Below are 18,664 nucleotides of genomic sequence, written 5' to 3' on the forward strand. Positions count from 1 at the left end.
AGACGTTTGTATTCCTTTTTGCCTGCTTCATTTACTGCATTTTTATATTTTCTCCTTTCATCAGTTAAATTCAATATTTCTTCTGTTACCCAAGGGTTTCTACTAGCCCTCGTCTATTTACCTATTTGATCCTCTGCTGCATTCACTATTTCATCCCTCAAAGCTACCCATTCTTCTTCTACTGTATTTATTTCCCCCATTCCTGTCAATTGTTCCCTTATGCTCTCCCTGAAACTCTGTACAACCTCTGGTTCTTTCAGTTTATCCAGGTCCCATCTCCTTAAATTCCCACCTTTTTGCAGTTTCTTCAGTTTTAATCTACAGTTCATAACCAATAGATTGTGGTCAGGGTCCACATCTGCCCCTGGAAATGTCTTACAATTTAAAACCTGGTTCCTAAATCTCTGTCTCATCATTATATAATCTATCTGATACCTTTTAGTATCTCCAGGGTTCTTCCATGTATACAACCTTCTTTCATGATTCTTAAACCAAGTGTTAGCTATGATTAAGTTATGCTCTGCGCAAAATTCTACCAGGCGGCTTCCTCTTTCATTTCTTAGCCCCAATCCATATTCACCTACTATGTTCCCTCCTCTCCCTTTTCCTACTCTTGAATTTCAGTCACCCATGACTATTAAATTTTCATCTCCCTTCACTACTTGAATAATTTCTTTTATCTCATCATACATTTCATCAATTTCTTCGTCATCTGCAGAGCTAGTTGGCATATAAACTTGTGCTAGTAGGCGAGGGCTTCGTGTCTATCTTGGCCAAAATAATGCGTTCACTATGCTGTTTGTAGTAGCTTACCCGTACTCCTATTTTTTTATTCATTATTAAACCTACTCCTCCATTATCCCTATTTGATTTTGCATTTATAACCCTGTATTCACCTGACCAAAAGTCTTGTCCCTCCTGCCACCGAACTTCACTAATTCCCACTATATCTAACTTTAACCTATCTGTTTCCTTTATTAAATTTTCTAATCTTCCTGCCCGATTAAGGGATCTGACATTCCACGCTCCAATCCGTAGAACGCCAGCTTTCTTTCTTCTGATAACAACGTCCTCTTGAGTAGTCCCCGCCAGGAGATCCGAATGGGGGGACTATTTTAGCTCCGGAATATTTTACTCAAGAGGACGCCATCATAATTTAATCATACAGTAAAGCTGCATGCCCTCGGGAAAAATGACAGCTGTAGTTTCCCCTTGCTTTCAGCCGTTCGCAGTACCAGAACAGCAAGGCCATTTTGGTTAGTGTCACAAGGCCAGATCAGTCAATCATCCAGACTGTTGCCCCTGCAACTACTGAAAAGGCTGCTGCCCCTCTTCAGGAACCACACGTTTGTCTGGCCTCTCAACAGATACCCCTCCGTTGTGGTTGCACCTACGGTACGGCTATCTGTATCGTTGAGGCACGCAAGCCTCCCCACCAATGGCAAGGTCCGTGGTTCATGTGGGGAGGCCAGCCAGCATAGAGATGAGGAAGTGGAAGAATATTATGAGAAAATACAAGAACTTATCGAGAAAGAAAACAGAAATGCCTGCATTATCATCATGGGGGACTGGAATGCAGTGGTGGGTGAAGGAAGAGATGAAGATACAGTAGGAAAATTTGGATTAGGAATAAGAAATGAGAGAGGTGAACAACTAATTGGTTTCTGTAAAGAAAATTAATTAGCAGTGGGTAACACATTATTTGAACACCACAAAAGGAGATTTTACAAATGGATATCAAATTTGAATAGGGAAAGAAATCAGTTGGACTAAATCTTGATACAAAAAAGGTTTAGGAACTGTTTGAAGAATGCTAAAGCTTATCAAGGAGCAGATATAAATTCAGACCACAACCTAGTGATGGGAAAAATACAAGTGAAGTTGAAAAAAGTCAGGAGAGGTAAAGCAAAGGAAAGCCTAAACATAGAAAGACTCAAAGATGTAGGAGAGGCATCAGATTTGGAGAACAGATTTATGGAAAAATGGCAAAGAGGTAGTGTTGATGAAAGTGTTAATGACAAATGGATAAAAATGAGGGAAGGACTCATGGACTCTGCCAAAGAAGTACTAGGAATTAGAGTCTCCCAAAGCACCAGGAAAGAATGGATAACAGAAAACATGTTGAAAAAGATAGAAGATCGGAGAAAGTGGAAAAGTGTAGAAACTGAAGAAGGCAAAAAGAGGTACAGGAAACTGAATAATGAATTAAAAAGAGAAACTGAAGAAGCAAGAGAAAAATGGATGAAACAGAAATGCGATGAAATAGAGAAAATGGAGAGAGGAGGAAAGTATGAAATGATGTATAGACTGGCTAGTGAGATAGTTTTTGAACGTAAAAGAAAGAGGAATAACATGGAAATAGAAAGAGCAGATGGTACTCTAGCACAAGAACCACAGGAAGTTTTGAACAGATGGCAAGAATACATTGAATGTCTGTATAAGGGGGATGAAATGCAAAGCGAAATTAAGGTTGAAGAGGAGAAATATGTGGCGGAAGATGGAAAGGGATTTACCATTTTGGAAGCAGAAGTAGAAGTAGAAAAGGCGCTGAAGGAGATGATGAATAGGAAGGCAAGTGGAATTGATGATTTACTAGGAGAACTGTTGAAAAGTCTGGGAAACAAGGCAAGAAAAGAAATATTCTATCTCTGTAACGAGATATATGACAAAGGGGAATGGCCTGAGGGCTTCGTTGCAACAGTTATGATATCAATAGAGAAAAAGAGAAACACTAAAAAATGTGAAGAGCACCGGACCATCAGTCTAATTTCTCATGCAGCTAAAGTCTTACTGAGAGTGTTGAATAGAAGGTTATATGGCAAGCTGGATAGAGGGATTGCAGAGGAGCAGTCTGGATTTAGAAGAGGAAAAGGAACAAGAGATGCTACTGGCCTGTTAAGAACTATAGGGGAAAGATATATGGAAAATGGTAGAGAAATCCCTGCTGTTTTTATATATTTATAAAGAGGAAAGGAGTAGATTGGAAAGAGAGACGACTGATACAGAATCTATATTTACACCAGAAAGTAAGGATCAGGAATGGAAATGAAATGTCAGAAGGAAGCAGCATTGGACGAGGTGTTAGACAAGGTTGTTGCCTTTCCCCACAGTTGTTTAACATGTGCCTTGAAGAGATTATTGCGAAAAGCTTAAATGGGAAAAGAGGAATATGTATAGGTGGAAAGAGAATAGAATGTATAAGATTTGCTGATGACAACGTATTAGTGGCAGAAAGTGAGCGGACAGTGAATAACATGCTGAAAGATCTGAATGAAGCTTGTGCGGAATATGGGATGCAAATAAGCACAGCAAAAACAAAGAGTATGGTCATCAGTACAAGACGCAGACTGTCCAATATTAAAATAGGACAATCTACCATTAGCCAAGTAAGTGAATTTAAATATCTTGGAAGCACAATAACTGAAGACGTGAGATGTCACCAGGAGGTGAAAACTCGAATTGCCATAGTGAAGGAGGCATTCAAGAGAAAGAGGACACTCTTAAGTGGCAAATTAGATAAAGGACTAAAATGTTTTGTCTGGAGTGTGGCACTATATGGGGCAGGAACATGGATGCTGAGACGAGAGGACGAAAAAAGGTTAGAAGCATTTGAGATGTGGATGTGGAGGAGAATGGAGAGAATAGGCCGGATGGAAAGAGTGAGTAATGAAAGAGTACTGGAAAGGGTTGGTGAGAGAAGATGTCTGCTGAAGGTTGTAAGAGAAAGGAAAAAGAACTGGTTGGGACATTCATCGAGAAGCGAGTGCTTGCTAGCAGATGCTTTGGAAGGATTGGTTCGTGGGAGAAGACTGAGAGGAAGAAGGAGATACAAGGTGATAGACGACATAAAGGGAAGAGGAAATTATGCAGACCTGAAGAGGATGGCAGAAGACTGGACAGCCTGGAGAACTACCATGTGAAAACCTGCCTTTTAGCAGAACACTGATGATGAAAGTGACCAGGGAGGGTGTTGGGGGCTGATTTCCAGTCTGCACAGCCTATCTTCTGTTGCTGCAGATGGAGATGGAGATGATGGAAAGAGTTGCTACATACCTACTTGAGATTATGCTCAAGTTTTCTTTGAACCTTTGAGCAACATTATCACTGGAGTCAAGGAGTTGGTAACAGGAAACAGCTATTAATTTATTCCAGATGTCAAGTATAGCTTCTAGCCACCCTAACTCACAGGAACTATCTACTTCAATTGTGATGCAAGATTAACTACTACTAACAGCAACAACCAGACAATCTTGGACGCCATTTAATCTATCTTTTCTCAACATCATTAGGTTTTTGTAAAAAACACAGGTGGACATATATCTCTGGCTTTAGCCAGCTTTCAGCTCCTATAATTATTTTAGCTTCAAATCTTTCCATTACCACTTGAAGCTCTGTTTTTTTTCCAATCACAGTAACTCCAGTTTACTATTATGATACCCCTACTACAATACCAGCATCCTCTGAGACTAAGCTCTTTTTGTTCTTTCCCAATATCCTCTCACCCAGAAGTATGCCCAGCACATTCCCATGTAGCTACCTCCTGTGTGTATATTAAATGGAACCAGACATCCCACCACCCTATGGCACAAGTCAAAGAACCTGCAACCTACATGCCTGCAGAACCATATGATTTTCTGATTCACACCCTTCACTTGGCTCCATACTGATGGTCTCCAGTCAGCACTGTTGATGATACTACAGATGATGAGCTCTGCCTTCATACTGCAAGTAAGACTGGCGATCTTTACCACTGCAGAAAGCCACTATAAACCACAGAGAATCTCTTGTTTTCCAAAGCAGACAACATTAATAGTACCAATAAGAGCAACAGCCTGCAGTTGGCTGCAGCCTTTGTTCTTTGTAGTATCTAGAAGGATCTGTTTCATATCTGGGATGATTCCCTCATATGCATAACTGTGCACACTGGACTTCTGGCCTACTTAGCTGCCATATCCCTAATGGATATGACACTGGAGATCACAACTGTCAGTAATCCAACACTCTGTGAGTGCTCAAATCTTGCAGGGTGAGATGCTTCCTATGAAATGGACAAATCACTGCAATTGGCTCAGGATCTTGGGTCAGCCACAGATAGTGCCTGAAACAAGTTTGTCAGATGAACTAGGGAGGCCCTTTGATCAACAACCTGGAAAGTCTTTTGCTGCCTGCCATAACTTGAAATGATCTCCCACTAGATCATGTGTGAATGGTCAACCTTGGTGTGCTCAGTAACCACAATGGCCACAGTAGTGGGCCAATTTGGGGGCACCTGGGACATGCTGGATATCTCTTGGAGTCCCACATCTGGCCCTCCACAGTGAAGCCCATTGGCAAGAGCCTCAAGCTATGTGACTGAAGCCAGCACCACCTGGAGCTGTGAGCCAATGGTTCCCAGCTCTGCCTGCATCTGAGCACAGCAACCACTGTCCCTATCCATACTAAAGAAGTCACAACAATACACTACACTGTTATTAAAACACAGGACTGTGACAAAAAAGCAAACAAACACACAAAAACTTATGAATTAAACTACTATGCACACAGATAAATGAAAATTTGTCATTTCTCTTTTAAGTTTGTAAAAATAATTCACAAACAAATTCTGTTGTTCTATGATGCTGTTGGAACAAGAGCTGCTGCCTTTCTGAATGCTCTGAAAGTGGCTGTTCAAATCAAAACAAACACACAGCTGTGTCAAGCAGTAGATTTGAAATATGTAATGATGATGATGATGATGATGATGATGATGTGATTCTACTGCTGTTAATGGTGATGTTTGAGAAAACATTTAGTAGCATCTAATGCTATACGTAAATCTTACTGGATGTATGACACAATAATTAAAGAAGTGAACCAGTGGTATCACTACTGAGACACATGTGAATTCCACTGGCAAGTAGAAGATGCTTAATGTCTATAAAAGAATTACATAGGCAATAAAAAATGCAACCTCCAGGAAGTCATGAAAGTCACTTTTTATGAAACTGCAAGTTTTTCTGTATCCTGATTATATCTCTCTGTCTCATTTTCCCAGAAGAATATAGACACTGAAAACAAGCTAGTGCACAAAAAAATGCAGCCAGCATATACAAGTAAAGAATTTTTAACTTCATACTCTGTATGTCCAATCATAGCTTAGAGAAAATAGGCCTCTACTACAGGGGATAAAAACTGTATAAAGAAAGAAAAATGGGTTACAATAAATGCAAGACTCTCTCTCTCTCTCTCTCTCTCTCTCTCTCTCTCTCTCACACACACACACACACACACACACACACACACACACACACACACACACACAGAGAGAGAGAGAGAGAGAGAGAGAGAGAGAGAGAGAGAGAGAGAGCACCAATCTCTTAAGTGGGGTGGAAGTGGATAAGAAGGAGAGGGAAGAACAAAACAGATGTGGATTAGGTGGAACTAGCAGCTGCTCACATGGGCAGATAAGGGGACAGGTGTGTTGGAAGGGATACAGAGAGAAAGAAGGTGGGATAAGGATCAGGGAAAGAACAAAGAGTATGAAAAACAGACATATGGAAAGATCCAAGGAAACAGCAAAGATGGAAGAAAAATAAATAAATGAATAAAATGGTTAACTGAGAGGCTGGAGTGAAGAGAGAGTGGAATGCGGTGAGAACAGGAGGAGAGGTTATTTGTCAGAGCCTGGTCATGGTAAATATTGGTAATCCATGTGAGTGGAGGGAGGGAGGAGGGAGGAGGGAGGAGGGAGGAGGGAGAGAGGGAAGAGGGGAAGAGGGGGAGAGGAGGAGGAGGAGGTGGTGGAGGATGATGATGATGATTAAGGTTTAACATTTCATGGACAATGAGGTCATTACAGAAAGAGCTCAAACTCAGATTAAGGAAGGAATGGAAAGGATGCCCTTTCCCACGGAAACATACTGGCAGTGTCCCTAAGCAATTTGGGGCTACCACAGAAAACGTAAAACTGGATAGCCAGACAGGGGGTTTGAACTACCGTCTCCTTGAATGCCATCCAGCATGTTATAAGTGTGCCACCTCACTTGATGTTGAGGCATGAGTATGAGCTAATTAGGCTGGATAACAGAACCAACCTTACAACTGCAGAAAGAACTACAATTACTATTTTAAAACTGATCCTGACCTGCTCATCTTTTTTGCAGCCACTGATGTTTATGAACCATGTGATTACAGGACACAGGGTCTGTGCAACATAGTCTCCTACAGTTCCAGCTGCAATAACTTCACGCTGGAAATCTAGCATGGCCTCCAATCTCTCCCTTAGTTTCTAGGCCCTTTCCAAAATTTCTCTCCACAATCTCTTTCCATATTCCCACAACTCCTCAAACACTCACTTACTACTCTATTTCCATGACCCATCGGCCCAAACATCCAGGTTGCCACATTGTGTTTGGTTACTATGCCACCAATGAAAGAATCTTCATTCTTGCCAATCAACAGCACCAACCTATTACCCACAATGCATTATTCGATATCAAAGACACTAACTGCTAATTCCACTGGGTCTCCACAAATTGTGCTCCTTTACTTGCACTGATTGTTACTGTAAATACAATATCCTCTTACATCAACAATTACCTTGGTCTTGTTAAAACTGAACATTATTTGTCCCAGTCCTGATTACTCTAAGCTAACAAACTCCTTCTTGTAATCTCAGCTAATTAGATCTTAAATCACAGCTACTTTCCCTGTGAGAGTATCACGTAAAAAGCAAATCTTTGGTTCATTTATGGGATCCCAGATGACTCCAATGTAGACTAACCTCTATAAGAGCAATCTTGAGGATCTTGTTACTGGTTCAGATTAGTTACGATAGATGTATTTATGAGCTGGACCAATGATGAAAACATGCTATCCTCCTCATTTCTTTGAAAATCAGCATCATTGCCACCATTCATTTCATCTCGTCCTCAGCAGAGTGAGACACTTCCTTAACATTAACTTCTATGTTGTCAATGCCTCCTTAAGAACCTCATCAGTCCACATGAAACCCAACAATCATCAGAAACAACTCCATTTTCACAGCTGTCCTCCATTTCACATAAAAAAGTTTTTCCCATACAGACTGTCAAATGCTGGACATTATATTTACAGACACACACAGACCATTTCATTATGTACATTGGACAGTATAATTTATGGGAAAGATTCATTATCTTTCTGAACCATAATAAAGAAATGCTCATTGCCATGACAAACTTCTGTATTTTTATCAGATGCGACACATTAATATGAACTTCAGTGTACTGTAACATACTTATTTTGTGTAACGCCTCATAGTAATTAATTTTCTATTCTTTATATAAGTTCATAGCAATTAATGCATTCTTGGTGTCATCCTCAATTTGTTTAAAAAATGTAGATAAGCACTTTGTTCACTGAGGTGACAGAAGTCATGGGATACCTCCTGATATCAGGAGCCAACAAGTTGTTGGAAGTCTCCTACAAAAATAATGAGTCATGCTGCTTCTATAGCTGATCATAATTGTGAGAGTATTGCTGGCACAGAATTTTGTGCAAGAACTGACCTCTTGATTATGTGCAAAAAAAAAAAAAAAAAATGTTCAATGGATTTATGTGAGGTGCCCAACTCATTCGCTCAAATTGTCCAGAATGTTATTCAAACCAATTGCAAACAACTGAGGCCTGATGACAAGACATCATTGTTTGGGAACATGATGTCCATAAACGGCTGCAAATGGTCTCCAAGTAGCCAAACATAAACATTTCCAGTTGATCATAAGTTCAATTGGTACAACGGAAACACAGCCCACACCGTTATGGAGCCACCACCAGCTTGGACAATGCCTCGATGAAAACTTGTGTCCTTGGCTCCATGGGGTCTGTGCTACACTTGAACCCTACAATCAACTCTTACTAACTGAAATTGGGTCTCATCTGACCAGGCCACAGTTTTTCAGTAGTCTAGACTTCAATCGATATGGTCAGGTGATAATGTGCTGTGAGCAAAGGCACTAGTATCAGTCGTCTGTTGCCATAGTCGATTAAAGGCAAAATGTTGGCACACTGTCCTAATGGATACATTCATCATATGTCCCACACTGATTTCTGTATTTATTTCATGCAGTGTTGCATGTTTTTTATTACTGACAACTTTACACAAACACTGATACTCCCACTAGTTAAGCGAAAGCCTTCGGTCACTGCGTTATCCATGGTGAGAAGTAATGCCTGAAATTTTATATTTTCAGCATACTCTTGACACCGTGGATCTCAGAATACTGAATTCCTGAATGATTTCTGAAATGAAATATCCCATGCATCTAGCACCAACTACCATTCCATGCTCAAAGTCTGTTAATTTCTGTCGTGAAGCCATAATCATGTTGGAATCCTTTTCATATGAATCACCTGAGTACACATGACAGCTCTGCCAATGCACTGCCCTTTTATACCTTGTGTACGCCATACTATTATCATTTGTATACGTGCATATCACTATCCCATGACTTCTGTTAACCCCGTGTCTAAGAAATTTAATAACCTTTTCTCACCAGCTATAGATGTTAAGCAGTCCAAGACTTTGCAGGCACTATGATCACCCTGAACATGTCCCTCAGCAATGCTGAGAGCACCCATTTCAGCTGTGGGTGGAGCTGCACGAGCCATGTTGGAGTACCCTGTATAGCACAGTGCCAGCATCCGTAGTAAATTTCGTGAGAGATGACGTGCTGTCAGTACCGGGCCTAGCCGGTGAGAGAGCCATATGACAGATTCTGCACTCATGTCTGATACCTGCAAGAGAACAACAAAACTGAGCTGTATGTGAGTAAAGCAATGAAGAGGAAATGTAAATATATAAGTCTAATAAGACTCTTGTCAAGAGTCTCCTATTCTTTCACAAAACATCATACGAGGGGCGACAATAAAGTAAAGAGACTGATTTTCTTTGCAAGATGTGGCAACCCTGTAGGCTTGCGTAGGAACAATATCTTTGACCTTGGTCTATAAGCTGCTTCTAGTCCAAGCAGCACACTGATGCAACTGCTCAGTCATGAGTTGTGTTGTAATAAGTTAAAAATGTGTTTGTGTCTCTCATCACGGAAATGCAACTGCATAATATTGCACAAAAGTATGCCATTTCTTTTTGCGTTAAATTGGGTGAAAACGTGACGACAACTTACGGTAAGCTTCAGAAGGCTTTTGGAGAGGAGGTTATGTCAAGAGCTCAAGTTTTCCATTGGCATAAAATGTTTAGTGAAGGCAGAACAAATGTTGAAGATGAAGTCTGCAGTGGACAACCATCAACCTCACAGACGAATTTCAACTTGGCCAGGATGCATGAACTCGTACAATCTGATCGAAGATTATCCGTTAAAATGATTGCAGAAGAACTGAACATCAATCGAGAAATGGTTCATCTAATAATAACTGAAGATCTTGGTATGAAAAAGATTTGTGCAAAAATGGTCCCCAAAAATCTCACACCATAGCAGCGAGAAACATGGAAAAATGTGGCAGGCAATGTGTTAGAGCAAACAGAAATCAATCCAGAATTGTTGAGCCGTGTTATCACTGGTGATGAAAGTTGTTTTTTTCAGTACGATCCAGAGACAAAATGCCGAAGTTCATAATGGTGTTCAAAGGGATCACCCAGACCAAAATGCTCGCATGTCAAAGTCAAAAGTGAAATGCATGCTTGTGTGCTTCTTTGTGTCCAAGGGAATTGTTCATAAAGAGTGGGTGCCTCCTGGACAAACAGTTCACCAATATTACTACAAAGAAATTTTAGAAAGATTTCGTAAAAGAGTTCTTCGTGTCTGTGCCAACATTGCTGATAATTGGATTTTGCATCACAATAATGCGCCATCCCATACTGCTCTGTCAGTACAGCAATTTTTAAACTGAAAACAAATTTCAGTACTACCACAGCCACCTTATTTGCCAGATATCACTCCGTGCGACTTTTTTTCTATTTCCAAGAGTCAAACGGCGGTCAAGGGACACCATTTTCAAACAACAAAAGATGTTGAAAAAGCTGTGACAAAGGTCTTGGAGGATATTACAGAAGATGAGTTTCAGAAATGTTACCATCAATGGCAGAAGAGCTGGAGAAAGTGTGTGCAATCAGAAGGGAATTAGAAGGGACAGGGCGTGAGTCGTGCCTGGGAAGCTCAGATGGCAAAGTTCTTGCCCGCGAAAGGCAAAGGTCCCGAGCTCGTGTCTTGGTCTGGCACACGGTTTTAATCTGCTAGAAAGTTTCAGAAGGGAACTACTTTGAAGGAGACAACACTAAACTTGACTAAAATGGTAAGCAACATTTTTTTGTCACATCAGTCTCATTATGTTATTGTCGCACCTTGTATGATAGTATTCCAAAGCAATATAGTTCTCTGTGGACTTTCATCTATGTGCAGCCCGCTTCTAACACCTTCTCTTACATTCATGATGAATGAGTGTAATTAATACAATATTTCATGACAATTACTTTTTTAAAGCTTACATAAATTTAAACAACATTACAGAAAGTTTTTTCCCCCAGACAGTGTACACAGGTTCAGTTTTCCCTCCTGCTCCAATTTAATCAGATTGTCTTTTCTGAATATTCAGCTTCTGGTACCCCTATTTTGAAGTTGGTACTTAGGTATTCTACTTCAGATTCACAATGTTTGTATCTTCATTTTGTGACCATATTCCTTCCATAAGAATATATATAAGATGGAGAAGAAGAAGACAAGCATCAAACTATGGTACTGCCATTCACTTTATACAGCGGATTGTGAACACATCCCCAGCAACATTAGAACTGCTTGCATAAACATTAAAATAATGAAACTGCAAACAAAATGATTTTTTTTAAAAACAAAAGAGTTGTATGGAGCCTCTAGTGCACCATTTTGTGTAAGGTGTATATATTTTTTAAAAAATATTTAAGGAAAAAAGCAGAAACTGTCAAATAATTCATGCAACCAAACTACCTTAAATTGAGCATTAGATTTCTTCCGAAGAGGCTGAATTTCATTTGTCTTGTTTGGAGTTTCTTCAGCTGCAGGTTCCATTTCAGAAACATCAATGTCTTTAGACTCTAAAAATGCAGCTGGAGTATTAAAATGAACAGTGCTACCGTCCGCTGCATGGAATTCTGGATCAGAGAAATCTTCTGAAACCTCAATGGCATCTTCTTCAGCTGCTTCATGAACAGTCTCATCTTCTGAAAGGCAAAAAGAAAATCAATTTAAGGTCAAAACACTGCCACTGATCTAACACATGCGCGCGACCACACACACACACACACACACACGCACGCACGCACGCACGCACGCACAATGGGAGAAAGGGGGGAAGGGTGGAAAGGAGTGTGTGTGTGTGTGTGTGTGTGTGTGTGTGTGTGTGTGTGAGAGAGAGAGAGAGAGAGAGATTATGCCATGAATCCCTGAACATCCTCAAAAATCCACGTTATGAGTGACCAGCAAGACAATTTCTTGGTGATGTGAGAGGTATCCTGTTACTACTGTACAGACAGCGCAGCGCAATGGAAGTCTCCAAATGATGCCAAGAGATAGTGCAGGTGAAGGCAGAACTCTTTGTGGAAGTGAATGCCATTACCTGTCAGAATCCAGCTTTCTGACTGAACAGATCCACTTCTGAGTGAACCAGCTGAGATTTTTCTTCCAGCAACAATCAACTTTACAACTGCCCTTTTTCAATGTGGGAGCTGATATTAGGCACTGTTTATTGCTCAAAACATGGTGCTTGTCTATCATAGGGTGCATTGAACCACACTGTAGCACATAACAAGAGCAGCGACAGGAGTCCTCCTCACATTGTTCATCCCAATCAAAGCATGCCAAATCTTTGCATCATAGAGACACGTAATCCTGAACCCTACTCTGAAACCAGTAAAGGAATTTACTCTCTGAAGTGGATATTATTATGTGGTTCTCATAATCTGTGGAGCGAACAGCAGCAAGTGTATCATAGTACACTGACATGACAAAAATAATGGGATAGCGATATTCAGATACACAGATGGTGATTTGTATTGCGTACACGATGTGTAAAAGGGCGATGCATTGGCGAAGATCTCATTTGTACTCAGGTGATTCATGTGAAATGGCTTCCAACATGATTACAACTGTGCAGTGGAAATTAACAGACTTGGAACGTGGAATGTTAGTTGAAGCTATACATATGGAACATTCCATTTCAGAAATCGCTGCGGATTTCAATATCCTGAGATTCACAGTGTCAAGAGTGTGCCGAGAATACCAAATTTCAGGCATTACTTATTACCATGGACAACACAGTGACCAACAGCCTTCACATTACGATTGAGATCAGAGGCATTTGCATAGTGTCAGTGCTACCAGACAAGCAACATTGCATGAAATAACTGCAGGAACCAATGAGGGAGATACGATGAATGTGTGTGTTAGGACAATGCAGCAAAATCTGATGTTTATGGACTGTGGCAGTAGACAACCAACACGAGTGCCTTTGCTAACAGTACGAAATTGCCTGCAGCACCTCTCCTGGGCTCATGAGCACATCAGTTGGATCCTAGACGACTGGAAAAACATAGCCTGGTCAGAGGAGTTCCAATTTCAGTTGGTAAGAGCTGATGTTACAGTTTGAGTGTAGTGCAGACCTCACGAACCTCTGGACCCACGATGTCAACAAGGTATTGTGCAACCTGATGGTGGCTTCATAATGATGTGGGCTGCGTTTACATGGAATGGACAGGGTCCTCTCGTCCAACTAAACGTACCATTGACTGGAAATGGTTACATTCGGCTACCTGGAGAACATTTACAACCATTCATGAACTTCATAATCTTAAAGAATGATGGAATTGTCACTTGGCTACAATTGTTCAAAATTCTGGACAATGTGAGTGAATAATTTGGCCACCCAGATCACCTGACATGAAACTCATTGAACATTTATAGGACACAACTGAGTATTCAGTTTATGCACAAAATCCTGCACCAGCAACCCTTTTGCAATTATGGACAGGTATACAAACAGCACAGCTCATTATTTCTGCAGAAGACTTCCAATACTTGTTGAGACCATGCCACATCATGTTACTGCATTACAATGGGTAAAAGGAGGCCTGACAAGATATTGGGAAGTATTCCATAACTTTTCTCACCTATGTGTATGAACTGTGAAATCTACAACCCAAACCAGTGCCAGACCACAAAACCAGCAGTTTTGGGTTTAGTATCTAATCATTCCAAGGACTTTTTCTGTTGCTTACTGTTTCTTTCACCTCTGGCAATTATTTGATTATGTGAAACATGGTAAGTTTCTCCAAGGTTTGGAGCAGACATTAAACTGTAGAGCACTCTGTAACTGGTTGGTGTAAGTCAGTTCACATGTTACAGGAATGAAAGGGTGTATTACATGCAATAGAGTCATTCTCAAACAGTGTGGTGTTTAAAACAATCTCCAAATTGAGGGCAGTTTTATTATTATTATTATTATTATTATTTTTATTATTATTATTATCATTCCTATTCCTGTCTACAGTTCAGGAAGGAATTTCATATTCTGGTTAAAAGTTTTAACAGACATCCAGGAGACATCAGCAAGAAAATTTCTGAATATTTGACATTAAAATAAAAGAATGCCATATCAGCTACATCTCCAATAATTTACCAGTGTATTTGGGCTCAGCTATTTGTTCCTTATAAGTGAAAAACATAAAGTCATATGGCATGACTGGCTGGGAGCCAATTAGAACAAACACCAACTGATGTCGAGAAACATTTGGCCACATACTACAAATAATTCATCTGTCAAAATTGTGATATGCAAGCAGTCTGCATGTCTGCACAAAAGTTCATGTTTATTGACACTAAAACACATTTTGTTAGCAATCTACATAACAAATAACTGACTAATAGTTCAGCAATAAGGAAAATGTATCAGTATTTTCACAGACTATTAAAATGTAGAATACTAGAGGGGCTATACCTTGAAAATTTATTTCTAGGGAGCCGTCATCATCAATAGCTGCAGGGTCAGGCAACTCCAAGTCAAGATGCTCCATGAGATGGTACAAAGGAGTTTCTGGGTCATCAGGTGATGATTTTTCACCTGTTTCAAACACAAAGACCTCTGCAACAAATAAAGGAAAGTAGATTATAATAAACAATCATTTTTAAACCAATGAAGTGGTTTTCTCCATGAACTAGGAAAAAAAAGCTGTAATTAGGGCACAAAATTATGTTACATGTTACGTGTGTTACATATTTAGCCACATTTCTATTTCAATTCCAGAGTTTATTTTTTATGAGCATCATCACTTGATGTAACATGTGCACGACTTGCTAAATATTTCCAGCTTTTGCTGCACAACTCACTTTTTATGGAGTGTGATAATGATCACCATCATTATAGAAAGTTTTTCACAATTTCTATTACAGGTTTCTAGGGGTTGTAGAGGATATTTAGTAGATAAAATTCTGATATGAAATCCTTTCTGGAAATGTAACATTTAATATAAAATGAGTTTGAAGATTGGATCACTTTTAAATCTCCAGCTGCACTGCATGTGTACAAACTGAGAAGAAGGTGTCTAACCAGTCCTAGATAATGACATTCCTACAAAATGTCTCTCAACAAATACTTACAAGCTGTGGAGCACCATCACAGAAGATTTTCATATTCCTGAAAGGGGCAGGGGTGGAGTTACTGAAAGATCTGCCATTCTCACTTCATCAGCAAACATGGTTCCAACATGATGGTGCACTCGTGCATTTTGCAAATGGCATCCGTGGACGTCTCAATCAAACATAAGGAGAAAAGCGGATAGTTTGATGTGGATGAACTCCTTGGGCCCCATGGTTACCAGATTTAACTGTTCCTCACTTTTTCTTGAGTGACTATTAGAAGAGTATGAGACTCCTATAGAGTCAGAAGACAACCTCCTTGCACGAGTTTTCCAGCAGCAGAAACTGTTGGGCACATGCCAGGGTTTGTGGTCAGTGTGTGCAAAAGAAAAGCATGAATCATAGGTATACCTTGTGCAACAAACAGCAGGGTCCTCAGTGTGTGTGCCATGAACTAACCTTCAAAGATATTGTGTATCAAAACAATACATTTCCAGACATGAGTCCCTTAACAAAACTTTGTCTGCTAAGTCTCCTCTACAACCCCTAAAACCTGAAATAGGTATTGTGAAATTAGTCAAATTCTAACGTAGAAAAGAAGTCTTAATGTAGGAGAGAGTGATAAGGCTCTAATCTTGCCAGGTGAAATAAACACATTAAAAAATCTTTAATTTCATATGGATTATACAAGATGCACCTGTGAAGTTCAGTGAATGCTCTCAGAAAGTAAAGAGAACAATAGTTACAAACAAAATACCTTTATTGGCCTTCAAAGTAATCACCATTAGCTACAACACACCTTTGGCATCAGTTGTAAGGCTGTCGAAAACTGTCAGAAAATGTTTCTTGTGGTATCACTCAGAGCACCATGACCACACTTCGTTGGTTATCCCTGTACTTACAAGAGATGAGAGGTGGTACTCCTAATATGATCTGCAGATCATGTGACAGTCAATGGCATGGTGTTCATTGTTTTTTCCCACCTCACAAAAAGAGACACCTGACAAAATCCACGAATGAGACAATGTTGATCACCTTTTTTGGCAGCAAGGTCTTGATCTTAATGAATTTCTACAGGAGGTGGGGAAGATGGGGAGGCAGGAAGATGATGAAACCATACCACTGACTGTCATTTGGTCTCCGGATAGCATTGGTAGCACCTGGTCTCATCTCCCGTATTGACATGGATATCCAATAATGTGGGACCACAGTGCTACAAATGATTCCAAAAAAAGCATTTGCTGACAGTTTTCATCAGCTTTACGACCCATGTAGTAGTGTGTTGTAGCTAATGGTGATTACTTTGAAGGCTAGTAAAGGTATTTTGTTTGCAACTCTTGTCATTTATTTTCTGAGACCATTTAATGAATTTTTCAGATTCACCTCATATATGCCAATTTTAATTAATTTAAAAAGAAAAATAATAAATGAAGATATCCATATTTTAAAGTCTTTAATCAATTATTGAACTGCTGAAACCTGACACCTACATCGACACTGAACTGAATAAGTTGTTGTAAGATGCATAGCATGAGATGAAAAATTAACAAATGAATTGTAACATCAGACACTATAACAACTACTAACTAAGGAATTGTGTATCATTTGGCACACATAAGATACAAATCAAAGATACCTGGTTCAGCACCATTTTGCACATCTTTCTCTGTTTCTCCTGTCTGCTCAACATTGTCACCACTTGATGGCTTAGATTTTTCAGAGTCACCTGAAGAGTCTTCATCCAATGGAGAAAGCACACCCACTACAGTACTGTCGTCAAAATCACAGCCTCTAGGAAAGAAATTTGGCAGTTTTCAACATTACTTAGGTGTAAATTTTCTATAAATAATTTACTCATCTATGTTTTGAGAAACAGAGAACAGCAGAAAACCTTCAAGGATGTTCTATACTGGCAGCACATTGCCTATGATGATTTTAATATTAGTAGTAATTTTGTTAATGCAGTCAATATTTATGTATAGAGCTAAGGATAAATAAGTATTTCCTCACTATTCAGAAATGTTTTCCACATAAAACTGCCCTGTTGCTATTTATACATCAGAATAAGTGCTAACTTTTATCATGACTGTTCATTTAATTGAAAAGGTTCCCTTTATAGCTCCATACATTAAAGTTTCTTTCCACTCCATCCACTCCATTCATGGATGGAGCAGCAAAATTTGTGGCAACAGTTCATCAATTACAGACAGCTCACTACTCAACTGCCTTTCACCAAGTAAGATGACACACTGGTTTACAGACACAAGATTCACTCTTGGCAGTGGAAATTCACAACCCCCTCCAGTCACACAACTCTCGGTTTTCTCACACACGGGAAAATACAAGATGGAAAGGATAGCTGCTACTCACCATATAGTGCAGATGATGAGTTGCAGATAGGCACAACAAAAAGACTGTCGGAAAGTGAGCTTTCCCACATTCTTTTTGCCGTGCCTATCTGCAACTTGGCACCTCTGCAATACGGTGAGTAGCATCTATCCTTTTCATAAATTTGGGATTTCTGTTGTTTTCCTGAACAACTCATGATCAATGTTGGGATGGCTTCTTTGAAAAGGACTTATTTCCACATTCTTGTACATCTGAGCATGTGTTACATTTCCAATGACCTCACTGGTGATGAGTCATCAAACCCTGAACTCCTTTCTGGCAAGGATTCTGGAATTCTAACTTCACCCTTTCTGTCCACATATTTAATCTTTGGATTTGAAGTGAATTATATGGATTAATAAGAAATGAATTGTGGCAGTCTCTCTAACAGTGGCAGACAGAAAAATTAATTGGATTACAATAAAACATTTTTTAGCCACTATACAGAAATACAAGCGCCCCAGATCGCCATATACAACTTAAAATGCTTTCTTGAAGCATACTTTTTTTATTCTTTAATGAACTTCATCACAGTAATTCTGGGATATTTTATTAATTGTGTCATTCGTATTACATAATAGTGCAAATCTCTCGTATTTGCATTCCTACAGTGAGGTATGCCGGGGGCTGAAAAGTATTTGCATTCCTACAGAGAGATGTGTAAAAGGCTGAAAAACAATCAGATCCTATCAGTG

The 18,664-nt window shown here is 39.6% G+C and overlaps 1 protein-coding gene across 1 annotated transcript in view; it reads right to left on the reverse strand.

The window, feature by feature from the left end:
* The window catches only part of LOC124622065 (WD repeat-containing protein 81), a 295,856-nt gene that overhangs the window by 123,614 nt on the left and 153,578 nt on the right, over positions 1–18,664 (reverse strand). The window contains exons 14-17 of the mRNA XM_047147637.1: positions 17,218–17,372; positions 14,944–15,087; positions 11,940–12,172; positions 9,516–9,756 (exon numbers count right to left, since the gene is read on the reverse strand). Of these exons, the coding sequence (XP_047003593.1) occupies positions 9,516–9,756; positions 11,940–12,172; positions 14,944–15,087; positions 17,218–17,372 (773 nt within the window). The remainder of the gene's footprint in view (positions 1–9,515; positions 9,757–11,939; positions 12,173–14,943; positions 15,088–17,217; positions 17,373–18,664) is intronic.

The sequence above is a fragment of the Schistocerca americana genome, chromosome 7 (genome assembly GCF_021461395.2).
Source record: "Schistocerca americana isolate TAMUIC-IGC-003095 chromosome 7, iqSchAmer2.1, whole genome shotgun sequence".
In the NCBI taxonomy this organism is placed as follows: domain Eukaryota; kingdom Metazoa; phylum Arthropoda; class Insecta; order Orthoptera; family Acrididae; genus Schistocerca; species Schistocerca americana.